This window comes from Mirounga angustirostris, unplaced genomic scaffold (assembly GCF_029215605.1).
Source record: "Mirounga angustirostris isolate CCGP_5_RB_7025 unplaced genomic scaffold, mMirAng1.0.hap1 SCAF_5, whole genome shotgun sequence".
Taxonomy (NCBI): Eukaryota; Metazoa; Chordata; class Mammalia; order Carnivora; family Phocidae; genus Mirounga; species Mirounga angustirostris.
Genome location: NW_026991713.1, coordinates 12347323 through 12360456, shown reverse-complemented (window position 1 = coordinate 12360456; position 13134 = coordinate 12347323). Strand labels below are relative to the sequence as shown.

Here is a 13134-nt window from a genome sequence, read left to right as displayed (position 1 = left end):
TGGGGGCAGGGAAACAAGGCATGGATTGTTTCAGGCAAGGTCACCTTCCTTTAGCGGAAGGGTGGCGAGGGTCTACCAGGCTGATCACCTCACTGGTCCGACCAGGGGACTCCACTGGGTAAAAAGGTAACATTCCTGGAAGAGGCAGAAACTGAAATTAGGTCAGACGTTAGCCTTGGTTTGCTGACACTGGGCTTGGCCCAAGTGACTCCATTTGGGGCCTGTCCTGTCTTTCTTTTTTAATATTAGGAATGTTCAGTCTCTTGTCTGTGACACGTGTGGCCTTTTCTCCCAGTGTTTTGTGGGGTTTCAGCCTTGTGTATAGGGGCGCTTGTAACCCAGAAAGCGTCTGTTTTGCCATCCTGTCTGAGGATGTTTTTATGGCTTGGGCTTGTCTGCCTTGCTGAGAAAGGCTGCACCTCCCCACTGGGCTCCCCCTCCCCGCACCCCCCCCTCCGCCCAATCCCTCCACTGGGTCAAGGGCATGGCCTCTTGGGTCTTTGTGGGGTAAGGGGTGGTCAGGACACCCTGGGTCACCTTGTTAACTTGGGATGCTCCCTGCCTGAGGATATCCAGGCGGGTCTCCTGCTTCTCCCTGAACACCATCCAGCCTAGGCCAGCCTCCCCGTGTCCCCCAGCCTCAGCTGGGGCCTCACCTCTGTTTTTCACCATCAGAGCCTTGGGAGACGGCCGCGCCCGCCCTCCGTCCAAAACCACTTCTGTTTTCCAGGCGAGCGATGGGCGGTGCCAGCCAAGTGCTGAGTCCAGATTTCCACATTCCCCTCGAGCAACTGCGATTCTGCTGAGTCACAGTTGGGAGGGGGGCTCGCGGAGACAAAGGGAAGGAAGGCGGATTTTGCTGAGTCACCGGCGACTTCCTCAGCCTCCCTCCGAGCGGTCTCGGTGAAAGGGCAGCTTTCACAGCAGTCTGGAAGAAGAGAAGCTTCCAGAAAAGAACAGAAGCCTCCAGTATATCTCTAGTCTTTGCACGTTGTTTGCAAAGCCCCGTCCCAGGCATCTCAAAGGCGGTTCGTCCCAGAATGTGCCGCTGAGCATCCCCCGTGGTAGTAAACTGGCAATTCCAAGTTCTCCGGGACTCCTCTCCATCCTCACATCCCACTTCCTATTCTTCTGACATTCTTGATGGTTCTGGCTTTAGAATGCGGAGGTCCTAGGCTGCTTCTCAGCCTGTCCTGTCCGAGCCCTGGATTACGGTGATGGGCAGCCTTCTGCCCCTCAGCATCCACAGTGATCCATCCCAAGTGAGACCTCCCTCTCTCTGCTGCCGGGTTTGTCCCACCTGCAGGCCTCGGTCCTGCCTCTCCCCGGCTGCCCGGAACAACCTTCTTCCCACACCTCCCAGCCTGTGAGTCCACCCTGACCTGACCCTGACTGAACAGTGCAATCCCTGAGTCCTCCTGACCCTACATCAGACTTCTCCTGCCCTGTTCCCTCTGCCTCTCTGCAGGGAAAGCTCTCAACCTTTAGGACTCCCGTGAATAGACTGGGCCCACCCAGAGAATCCAGCAGGATTTCCCCCACTTTGAAGTCTGCAGTCTTCATGACAGAGGCAGAGGGCAGTGAGCCTATTCAACCAGTCACATAACCTAGTCCCAGGTTCCAGATATTAGGGCATGGCCATCTCTGGGGGGGCTGTGATTCTGCCCACCACAGAGGAACTCCCACCTCCTGGGTTTGGTGAGGATGGAATGAGACCATGCTGGGAAGAATGCCTGGCTGACGGCAGACCTCTGGATTCCTTCCCGGTTTCTACCCACATTTGTCTTCCGTGCCCCCTGCCCCCATTCCAGATCATTTTCCCTTGGTCCCAGACTTCTTCCATTAGGATCCTGAGCACACAGGCTCTGTCAAGGTGGGCTTCCAACCTCTTCAGCTTTGTATCCTAGCACTCGAATGAAACGGGCCCATTCTAGCTGCTCAAGCATTTGGCCCCCGGGAGGAAGGCGTGGAGAAGAGGGGGTGGGTTCTCCGAGGGAATCAAACTCTTGTGGTGGAATGCCCCACGTCAGGCTGGGAGGTGACAGAAGGGAGCAGTTGAGGGGGAACCCCAGTCTATGCATCTGTGTCCTGCTTCCCAAAGCTGAGGCTCTGTTCCCCATATGAGAAAGGCAGGCCTCGAGGGGGGCCATCCTCCTTTCCTGTTGCTGTTGTAAAAATTCTCGCAAACACAGCGGCTTAAAATGACACACGCTTATTCTCTGGAGATCCGGAGGTCGGAAGTCCTGAAACAGGTCAGCAGGGGTGCTTCTTCTGGAGTTTTAGGGGGAGAATCCACTTCCTCACATTTTCCAGCTTCTAGAAGCTGTCTGCTCTCCTTGGCTCATAGCCCCCGACTCCATTGTTCAACACTAGCATCTTCCAGTCTTGGAGTCCTGTTTCTCTTGTCATGTCCCGTTCTGTATCTGTCACCCTGCAGCCCCCCTCTTAGAAGGATTTCGGTGATTACATTAGGCCTACGAGGATAATCCGGGATAATCTCCCCATCTCAAGATCCTTAAATTAACCATATCTGCCAAATCCTTGTTACCTCATAATGGAACATATTCAAAGGTTCTGGGGATTTGGTTGCGGACATCCTTGGGGGGAGGGGGCAGTGCATTATTCAGCTTACCACAGGAGGAGAAAGAATACCATTTGGATCATTCCAGTTGCTTGAGGCCAGGGAAAGGGAAGTCAGGAAGCTGAATCAGCACGCGGAAGGACCACAAACTCAACACTGGGACAGAGGAAAGAGCCAGATCAGCTCTGACCCAACCTCCTCTGCCCCGGGGTTGTCGGTGTGTAGCGTCTGTTCTGGTCAAGTCGTGGGCTCTTAGGGCAGCAGTTAGAATGAGGAGCACGCCTGGACTGGGAGCCGGGAACGCGTGGTCACTGAAGGCTCTGTGTTGTCCTACAGGGCAAGTCGGTCCCCACTTGGGGCCTCTGCTCCCCCATGTTAGATAAGAAGGAATCAGATCACACAAGCATTGCTTTCTGGGGTTCCTGAATTGACAGGTTCCGGATGTGCTGAGGGAAGTTTTCAGACCTTGGCACCCTTATCCCCCCAAATTCCTGGGGCACAGATGGACGCCTCTGTGACAGGGCATGTGGCCAGGCAGGGTTCAGGAGCATGCGCTCTGGCTGCAAAGCACCGTGGTTGGAATCCCAGCTCTGCTGTTACTAGCTGTGTGACTTGGGAAAGCTATTAACCTCTCTGTGCCGTAGTGTCTACGTGGACAAAATGGAGATGAAACTACAATAACCTGGAAGGCCAGTGTCAGGATTAAATGAAATCCTGCACTTAAAGGTTCTGCCCATGGAAAGTGGTCCATAAAATTGGGCTAAGATTGCAGTTTGTAACTTGATTCCAGCCCTCTGGGGGCAGCCTAGCAATATTATCATGTTTACCAGAAAGATCTTGTGGTTTATCTATTCATTCTTTCCAATCAGTCAGTGCAGACCAGTCAGCTACCTGCCAGGCATTGTTCCAGGCTCAGGGATTTACAGAACAAAGCAAAGTCCCTGCCCTCCAGGAAACTTGCATTCTAATGAGGCCATTGGTTTCTAATAGCCCTCATTTCTAGAAAATTCTTGGCAACACTTTTTTTTTTTTAAGATTTTATTTATTTATTTGAAAGAGAGCACAAGTAGGGGGGAGGGCGTAGCTCTCCCTGCTGAGCAGGGAACCTGACGTAGGGCTGGATCCCAGGATCCTGGGATCATGACCTGAGCCGAAGACAGACGCTTAACCGACTGAGTCACCCAGGTGCCTGTTGACAACTCTTTTTTTTTTTTTTTTTAATCTTCTAGTAGCTACAGCTTCACTTATGATCTCTGTGAATCTTGTCATCTCTGGGAGAGGACACCTCACCTTGAAGTTTTAAAATCTTTGTCCCAGGGCGCCTGGGTGGCTCAGTTGGTTGGGCGACTGCCTTCGGCTCAGGTCATAATCCTGGAGTCCCTGGATCGAGTCCCGCATCGGGCTCCCTGCTCGGTGGGGAGTCTGCTTCTCCCTCTGACCCTCCCCTCTCTCATTCTCTCTCTCTCAAATAAATAAACAAAATCTTTAAAAAAAAAAAAAATCTTTGTCCCAGACTGGGTTCAAAACCTTAACTTCCTCTGCCTTAGTTTTCTCGTTTGTAAAATGGGAATAATAATACCAACCTTATGGGGTAATTGTGCGGATTAAATGAGCGAATGCATGAGTGTTTAAATAGTAGCTGGTGCACAGTCAGGGCTCGGTGGATATTAGCTATTAGCATGGTAACCATTGTTCATAGAAACAGAGGTGGTTCTATAGTTTATAGACTAAACTCCTTGACACAGTCCCTCTACCTGGAAGGCTCAGCAACCTCCCAATAGCCGGATTGATTTGGTGACTGACACTCAGGTAAGTGACCCTGCAAGAGGGTGGCTCACGGGCCAGAACTCTGACCTCGGATTAGATGCACCCACTGCCCACTTCTTGAAGACTCCCTCCAAGCGTCAGGGCCTCCTAGACCCGCGAGGATGGAAGGAACGGCAGGACTCAGCCACCACAGTCCCCCAGTTGGGGAATCCATGCTTGACAGACCATGCTCAAGCCTGTACTTGCATTTTTTCAGATGTGGGGCACTTGCTACCTCCATTTCCCAACAGCATCCCCGTCCTGAGCCAGAGTCACCTTTTTATAATTTGTTTTTTGTTTGTGTTTCTGTATTTTAATTTAGAATCCAGAATGGTGGCATTGGGACAGGACTTCAGGAATCATCCAGCTTTCTCACCTGGGCTCACCCAGTAACCTGCTCTCCCCCAGTCCTAAGTGATCGATCTCCTGCAGACGTAGTTCAATAGTGACCCAGATGGGGCCAGCTCTGTGAAGAGAGGAGTCAGCTGTGACAAGTTCTGGAAGAGCGCCCTAGGCATGCAGGCAGGGAAGTAGTTTGTGTGCTGGGCACAGCTCTCAGGTTGTGCGTGCACCAAGTGCTAAGACAGCTTGGAGGAGGAGGGCAGACTTCGACTCACTCCCAGGTTTGGGTCCCAGTTTCCTGCTTTATATGTGACCCCGGGAACGCCACTTCATCGCCCCCTGCCTCAGTTTCCCCGTCTGTAAAATGGTAGTGATCTACCCTAGAGAATAGTTGTAGGGAGGAACCATAAACACAATACAGTCTCTACCACTTAGTAGGTGCTCAAAAAAAAAAAAAAAAAAAAAGGTCCTAAATGTACATATAAAGTGAGAATGAGGATGCAGGCTGTCAGCGCAGGGTCCCCTGGGGAGAGGTGACGTCTAGGGAGAGCAGGCTCCCAGCACGGGGAGGAGGGGACAGCAGGCAGGGTCTGGGGCTGGTAAGTCCCGGCCGTTGCCCACTAGCCTCCCAGCTTTCTGGACCTTTCGGAATCCCAGGGTGCGCAAGTCCCGACCTGCCATGGGGGCCTCTGGAAGGGACGAAATCACACAGCCGCTCAGATTTCCACAAGAGGTGTTTTTTTTGCTGTTTTTTTTTAAGCGTCCTGTTTTAAATTGCTTTGTTTTCCTTGGGTCATATGACCGCTCCCCCTCCGCCCCCGCGGGCCTGGGGCGGGCGCGGCGCGGGTGTCGCAACGTCGGGGCCGAGTGTGGGGATCAGCTGCTGACCGCCACCACGTGACCCGCCGCTGGGATAAATGGACGGCGCGGCCGCGCTCGGCACAGCCAGTCTCGCTCGTCCTTCCGCGCGTCCGGAGACGTCGGAGCCCGCACCGGAGCCCGCACCGAGCGCCGGCCAGATGGAGCGCCCGCAGCCCGACAGGCAAGCGCCGGGCGCGGGGCGCGGGGCGCGGGGCGCGGGGGATCGGTCTCTCCCGGGAGGGCAGCCGCTGTCGTGCCGCCTAGCTGTGGCCTGCAGTCCCTCTCCGAGACACAGCCGGGAAGCCTCTTCGCTGAGTCCCTTGGGCTCTGAATAAGGAGGAGCCGGGTTTCGGTCTCGTCGGGTGGGGTGATTAGAGGGATGAAAGGTGATTTACGCGCCTGACTCCCTGGCACAGGGTGGGTAACCAGATGGGAGTGTCCCCATGGTATCTTTTTTTTTTTGGACTTTTTACTGTCCTTGGAGGTGCTCTCTGCTTAATCTAGAATCCCTGGGGCTGCCGAGGAGCCTGGGTGACAGTGGCTGGTTCTCTTGCCAGAGCCCCCTGGTGGCCACATCCTCCTCTCACTAGCGGTCCAGCACCTGAACCAGACACCACCGTGGCTGTCCTGTCCCCATTTTACAGATGAGCACTGCACACAGTTCAGGGAGGCAAGAAGCCCAAGGCCCCCTGGTAGCAGGCGTCCAAGCTGGGATTTGAACCACAGTCTGTCCACCTCCAAGTCTGGCCCCTTCCCTTCTCCCAAGAGTTTGATGAGCATGTATAGAACCAGGGTGATGTTTCTGGAAGGAGTACGGGAGAGAAAGGAGAAAAGACAATTCTGTGGGAGGTGGAGACGGACATGGGGCAGAAATACTCCCAGAAAGGGACTTTTTCTTTGAGTAAAACAGAGTTTTGCAGATTTTTTAACCCAAGTGCTTTTATGATGAGCGTAACATTGTAAGGGATTTGAGTGTGAAATGTCAATAGAATAAATGAATTAAATTGGGGTCTAAAGCCAATCAAAGCAATTATGATATAAAATATGAAGGTTCTTATTAAATATGAATTTTCATATAAAATATGAATGTTCATACTGCTGGGGCTACTTCTCCCTGGGTGTTGCAAACCGGCCCCCCAAACAATAAATGGTACCAGGATTTCCCAGTTGGTCGTATGACTTGAAGCGTGTTGATGGGGCTGCATCCTAAGGTAGTTGGGAACCTTGCCTGTGTATCAGATGGCAGGCTGGACTTATTTCTGTAGAGAAGCCTGATACCGCTCAAAGGCCTGCTGATGGGCAGGTGGCATCCTCAGAAACTCAGCGTTGGGAGGAACCCTGCTCAGAGCCATCCTTGTTCACCCTCCCTCCTTCCCTCCCTCCCTCCCTCCCTCCCTCCCCCTCTGCAGCATGCCCCAGGATTTGTCAGAGGCCCTGAAGGAGGCCACCAAGGAGGTGCACGTCCAGGCGGAGAATGCCGAGTTCATGAAGAACTTCCAGAAGGGCCAGGTGACCCAAAAAGGCTTTAAGGTATGTGGCCTGGTGGGACCAGCCCTGCTGGAGGGTGTGACGGGTGTGTGTCCGAGGTGCTCAGGCCAGTGGTTTAAGTGGGGGTTGGGACCAGGGATGCTGAGGGACCAGAGGGGCATGTCCAAGGGAATCATGTTGCAGATGACATTGAGGCTTAAAGAGGGCAGGTGACCTACTCAAGGTCACGTAGCAAATTGACAGCGTGCTGTGTAGTGCCGTGAGGGGCTAGGGTACCAGAGCCATCACCTGAACCCTTGTTCTGTGCTGGGCATTTTACTCACTCCATTTCTAATCTGTGCCTCAGCTCTGGGTAAGGAAGACGAGGAAGGGCAGGCTCAGAGAGGTGAAGTAGCTAGCGGGAGGTCACACAGCCAGCAGGTAAATGGGAAAGGCTGCAATCACACCGAGGCTGCTTTCCCTTCAAAGCTAGTGCCCCTGACCTAATTCTGATGTGCCTCTGAGGGTAAGGGGTGGCATGGGTTCGATGCCGAGCACAACCCCTCGCTCACAGGAAGATTGTGGGCATCTACTCTGTGAAGTGGGATTTCCACAGCAGGGTCTTCTTAAGCACCCGCTGTCTGCTAGGCATGGATTTTGCTGTTTCCCAGCACGGCTGAGGAATTCACGCAAATAGAAGGGGAAGACTCAATGGGGCAGGTGTTGGGTGTTCAGACATCAGTGCGAGGAGAGGCTTGTTCAGGTTGAACAGAGGGTGTGGGGTAGGGAGCTCTATCCTTCGACCCCTGACACTCCTCTCTCTTGCGGCCTGCACCCTCCCCCTTCCAACTGGAGAGAGGCTTCGGTGACACGTGTCATACAGTGCTAGGGGGTCAGGCCCTTGGCTACCGCATCCAGTCTTGGCTCCCTCTCCCCGTCCTACTCCTCCCTCTCTCAAGAAGATGGCGTGTACCCAGTTGTTGGACTGTGGCTGCGGGCAGCAGGATCCGGGGGAGGTGACTGCCAGAGTATTCCATCCCCAGCCACTGGGACTTTGGATCTTGCCTCTAAGCCGCTGAGTCCAAAGTGGGCACGAAGATCCAGGAGAGAACCCAGTGCTCACATAGAGGATGCTGATGGAGGGGGCATATATCACCACAGCCTCGGAACTGAGGGCCAAGTGCCAGTCTCTGTCTAGTACTTGAGCCGTGTCACCCTGCTTGACTCTCACATCAGCCCCCTTTAGGACATCATTGTCCCCTTTGGCAGGGGAGGGGACCAGGGTTTGATGGGACAGTCGCTCGGACCTTCCATGACCCAGAGAGGGCAGGTGGCTTACCCAGGGTCACACAGCCCAGGGAGCTGAGGTTAGAACCAGGTTGGCACACTTGATAACCCAGGCTGTTTTGTATCCGGCTGCCTGGCTTTCTGCCCCACCGAGAAGGTTCATGGCTCAGAAATAAGTCGGAAACCTCAACCAGAACATCTAAACTTGGTCCTCCTTCAAACTCAGACTAGAGCATTAATGTGTAATGGGAGATCCCCAAGCCAAGGTGTGCTAAGCCGGTTCCCCCAGCCCAGCCTCTGGAGGTGCTGGGGTTCAGAGTGGGTCTCGGGGAAGGAGAATCGGAGGTCAAAGTCCAGAGGCGCTGGGAGGCTCCCGGGAAGGCTTTCATGCAGGTCCTCCCTCGCTGCAGAGCTGTGCTGGCTCCTAGCAACGCCTCGGCCTGACTCGAGTTTTCATTCTCGCTCCTGTGAGGTCTCACCGTCTCCTACGCTCTCCAAGCCTAGTTTCCTTTCCTGTAAAGCGGGGATAGCAACTCCTCTGTTGGGGTTTTATAAGGAATAAGTTAGGCCGCGCGTTCATCCAGTGGAGTGAAAGTGTTTTCGGTTCCACTGGAGGGGGGGGTGGCCAGCAGCAGGTGGGAGCCCAGCCTGGGGAGTCCCCGAGGGTCTCGCCAAGGCAGCCGCGAAGGGGCTGGGTGGGGTTCTTGCACGAGGCCAGCAGCCTGACCTGCTCGTTTGACCGTTTCAGCTGGTGATGGCCTCTCTTTACCACATCTACGTGGCCCTGGAGGAGGAGATCGAGCGCAACCGGGACAACCCGGTCTACGCCCCCCTTTACTTCCCAGAAGAGCTGCACCGCAAGGCCGCCCTGGAGCGGGACATGGCCTTCTGGTATGGAACCCGCTGGCAGGAGGCCATCCCCTACACACAGGCCACGCGACGCTACGTGCGGAGGCTCCAGGATGTGGGGCGCAGGCAGCCGGAGCTGCTGGTGGCCCATGCCTACACCCGCTACCTCGGCGACCTGTCGGGGGGCCAGGTCCTCAAGAAGATCGCTCAGAAGGCCCTGGCCCTGCCCAGCTCCGGGGAGGGCGTGGACTTCTTCACCTTCCCCAACATCGCCAGCCCCACGAAGTTTAAGCAGCTCTACCGCTCCCGCATGAACTCTCTGGAGATGACCCCTGAGGTCAGGCAGCGAGTCCTCGAGGAGGCCAAGACTGCGTTCCTGCTCAACATTCAGGTGAGGGTCTGGCAGCCCGGGGCGGCCGCTGTCCCTCCCCCGCTGCACCCTCCCCACACCCCCCCTCCCTGGCTGCTCTGGGGATGGTTCTGCTCAGCGGAAGGGGCTGTGGGTCGTGGTGAAGCCAGGCCTCCGGTTCTGCCACTGACCAGCTGGCTGCTCTCGCCTCAGTTGCCCCGTCTGTAAAATGGGGCTATAACAGCCCCCGCCTCTTAGAGTTGTTGGGAGGCTCAAGCGAGTTCATACCCATCGAGGCCCAATGGCAGGGGCTGCCACAGGGCTGGCCCTGTCGTGTCAGCTGTATTCCTTTGGGGATGTGATGGGCGCTGCCATAGCCCTCTGCGACAGCCCTCCGCCACAGCATTGCCGTCGTGGGTGCGTGTGGCCAGGTTGGCACTGCGGGGGGTTCCGGGCGGTGCAGGCGTGGCCAGGACACGGGAGAAGGGCATGAACAGGATGCCCTCACGGCAGGATGCTGGTGGCCTGCGAGCACGAGGGGGAGGAGCAAGCAGGCGATGCAGATGCACCTGTCACATTTTCTCTCAAAAGCTGGATGACAGGAATGGGACTGCTCAATATTTTTCTTAACGATTTCGTGAAGTCCTCAAGATTTCCTAGCACAACGTAACATACCACCTTCGGCCAGGGCCCAGTGCCATCTCTCACTGGGGCGGGCTCGCGTGTCTTCTGTCTTGTAGCTGTTTGAGGAGCTGCAGGAGCTGCTGAGCCAGGACGCCGAGGACCAGAGCCCCTCGCAGGCCCCGGGGCTGCGCCGGCGGGTTGGCAGCGGGGCGCAAGGTGAGGCCTGCCCCCTGGGATGGGCTCTATGGGAGGCGAGCCCGGGGCCCAGCTGTCTTTCTCTGTCTTCTGAGTATTTTTCTTTTCTTTTTTTTAAAGATTTTATTTATTTATTTGAAGAGAGAGACACAGCGAGAGAGGGAACACAAGCAGGGGGAGTGGGAGAGGGAGAAGCAGGCTTCCCGCTGAGTAGGGAGTCTGATGTGGGGCTCGATCCCAGGACTCCAGGATCATGACCTGAGCCGAAGGCAGATGCTTAACGACTGAGCCACCCAGGCGCCCCTGTCCTCTGAGTATTTTAAGTAGAAGTAGAGCACAGGCACAGGGGCCTGGGGCCATCTTTCAGAGTGTGGCTCAGGCCCAGCTGTGCAACCTCAATCTCGCCATCTCTAAAATCAAGGGCGGTCGACAAGTTCTAGTTCACTGGCTACAAGTACAGACGTGCACACAGAGGACCCTCAGGAGTCATGGGCAGAGCCTCTTTTTGTGTGCGTGCGGAGCCCAACGTGGGGCTTGAACTCACGACCCTGAGGTTGTGGCCTGAGCTGAGATCAAGAGTCGGATGCTCAACCGACTGAGCCATCCAGGTGCCCCATGAGCCTCTTAATTTAGATGCTTTTTTTCGGCCCTTTCATGGTTCCTGAGCAGAGACCACCTGATGTGGGGCAGGGTGGCTGGGAGCGGTTCTAGCTGTTACCGTGCCATGGGACACTGGGAAGACAAGGAACCCCTGGGTCTCATTGCACGTCAGTCCCTCCCTCATGTGCCTCGGAGAGGGACATGTGCTGAGAGGATATCTGGAAAACTTCCAGAAAGACCAAAGTGCTCCACGAAATATACCCTCACCGAGCCTGACACACGGTTGGGCGGGATTGTGGCTCGGGGCCGCGGGGGGGGTGGGCAGGGGAGACGGTGAACAGAGAGGTGAAGCCCAGCTGCCTGCTTGGCAGGTTACTGAGGCCTTTGCTCCTGGAGCCACTCTCCCCCACCTGCCCTGTGGCTTCCCCCCCTGAGCTGGGACCACGTGGAACCCTCTGTTGGTGGAATTGTGCTTGGGAACTTGGGAAGGAGGCCAGTCCTGATGGGATGGGATGAGCTACCTGGTAGGGGGGAGGGGTCTTTACCCTCACACAGTGTGGGCCCCTTGAGTGCTCCTGGAGGGTGTGTTCTCCCAACGTGGGCTGGCTGAAAATGGAAAAGTGGACAGCTTAGAGAAGTAGTAAGCTCCCTGTCTTTGGAGGTATCCAAGCAGTGGCCAGAGGGCTCCCTGTCTGCGCTAGCAGAATCCTGGCATTGAGCAGGGACTGTCCTAGAGACTGCTGAGGCCCTTTTGCTGTGTTTTTCTGTGACCTCCCATACGCCCCACCTCTGTCCACCTGTTGGTGACATTGCACCCCTCTCTCTTTCAGACTCGACTCCCACGGAGACTCCGAGAGGGAAGCCCCAGCTCAGCCTTCTCTCCCAGGCACCGCTCCTCCGATGGGTCCTTACGCTCAGCTTTCTAGTGGCAACAGTTGCTGTGGGGCTTTATGTCATGTGAATGCAAGGGCGCTGGCTCCTTACGCTGTGAGCTGTGTCCAGTGGACGGCCCGCTTTCTGGAGAGGGAATATCTCTTGGCTGGCTTCCTTACCTTAGGCATGGGGGGCTCTCTGTGCCCCCCACCCTGTCCCTGCATCCCTGTCTTTGGAAAGGGAGTCTGTGACATCATCTTCCCCAACCAAAAGCACATCCAGCTCACGGACACGAACTTCCAAAATGGGATGAGCATCCTGCCTGGCCCCTCAGCACTCCCAGTTCCTGCAGCAGAGCCCAGAAGACATGGCCAGAAGTGGCAGCTGTCTTGAACCTCCAGATGCCCTGGGTCCATGGTCTCCTTGACATGCCATGACCGCCTTCTCTGTGGGCCGTGGCGAGTTTCATATCTATGTGCAACAGTGTTGTGTCTTGTGTTTGTCTTGTTTCTGTTGGAGCCACTCTTTGTTCCTGGCTCCACCTGAACTGTGGTATTTTGTTATGTTCTGTTTTTATAGCAGAGTTGGGGTGAGTTTTGGGGGTGGGGTGGGGAGGGAGGTGTTTAACAACACTGTGGCCTTGACCTCTAACTTTTGTGTGAAATAATAAACTTCAGTGCCTGATAGTAACTGGAAGTGTTTTTCTTGGGCTCTGTTACCCTTGGGGAGCTGAACGTTTCCCCGTTTGTCTCTTGAATGCCTGGTGGGGAGAACGGGTGAAGTGGAGGTGAAAGGGACCGGTTTCGGATGCTGGTCTCCGTTCTGAGGATGTGGGGGGTGAGCTTTGGGCAGCTGGTGTGTGAATCTTTGTGTTGAACCTTGTTTGATGCAAGACTCAGCTTTACTGAGGATGGCATTGCCCTGTTAGGCTCAAATGAGCCGATTCTGGGATAAAATTTACTTAGTGGATACAGTGAGTCTTTGGGACTCCAGTGAGATCCCTGGGTTCCAATCCCTGCCACTCTGCTTTGTAGCTCTGCCTTTGAGGTTAGTTGTTAACCTCTCTGGGGCTCAGTTCTGTCACCTGTAACATGAGTACAGTGAGACCTATCTCACCTGCTTGTCTTGAGGAGCAAATGAGATGCAGGTAAAATGCCAACACTGGACCACATGAGTTCCTATTATGAAATGAGGGTGATCGGGGGTTTGTGATTTTTGCTAAGTGATTTTTGTGCTGTGAGTGTGAGTCACTTCCCCTATGTCCCCTCATTTAATGCTCACAGCAAACCCGTGAGGGGTG

The 13134-nt window shown here is 55.1% G+C and overlaps 1 protein-coding gene across 5 annotated transcripts; it reads left to right on the top strand.

Annotated features, from left to right (window-relative positions):
• The first annotated feature begins 5612 nt into the window (after positions 1-5612).
• Positions 5613-12365, top strand: HMOX1 (heme oxygenase 1). Of its 5 annotated transcripts, none has more exons than XM_045872633.3 (5): positions 5613-5771; positions 7000-7120; positions 9093-9584; positions 10283-10382; positions 11792-12365. In XM_045872633.3, the coding sequence occupies exons 1-5, from the start codon at positions 5647-5649 to the stop codon at positions 11920-11922; spliced, it is 969 nt and encodes a 322-aa protein (XP_045728589.2). In that variant the 5' UTR covers positions 5613-5646; the 3' UTR covers positions 11923-12365. The 5 variants fall into 5 exon arrangements, with proteins under 5 accessions (XP_045728589.2, XP_064446727.1, XP_064446728.1 ...); XM_064590654.1 differs by lacking the exon at positions 5613-5771 and adding an exon at positions 5831-5976; XM_064590653.1 differs by lacking the exon at positions 5613-5771 and adding an exon at positions 5850-6007.
• The last annotated feature ends 769 nt before the right edge of the window (positions 12366-13134 follow it).

What these genes read in the sequence shown, in the direction of transcription:
- HMOX1 (XM_045872633.3), top strand. Translation starts at nt 5,647, where the DNA reads ATGGACGGCGCGGCCGCGCTCGGCACAGCCAGTCTCGCTCGTCCTTCC. An exon ending in TGACCCAAAAAGGCTTTAAG is followed by an intron (nt 7,121 to 9,092) that starts GTATGTGGCCTG and finishes TGACCGTTTCAG; the next exon opens with CTGGTGATGGCCTCTCTTTA. An exon ending in GGTTGGCAGCGGGGCGCAAG is followed by an intron (nt 10,383 to 11,791) that starts GTGAGGCCTGCC and finishes TCTCTCTTTCAG; the next exon opens with ACTCGACTCCCACGGAGACT.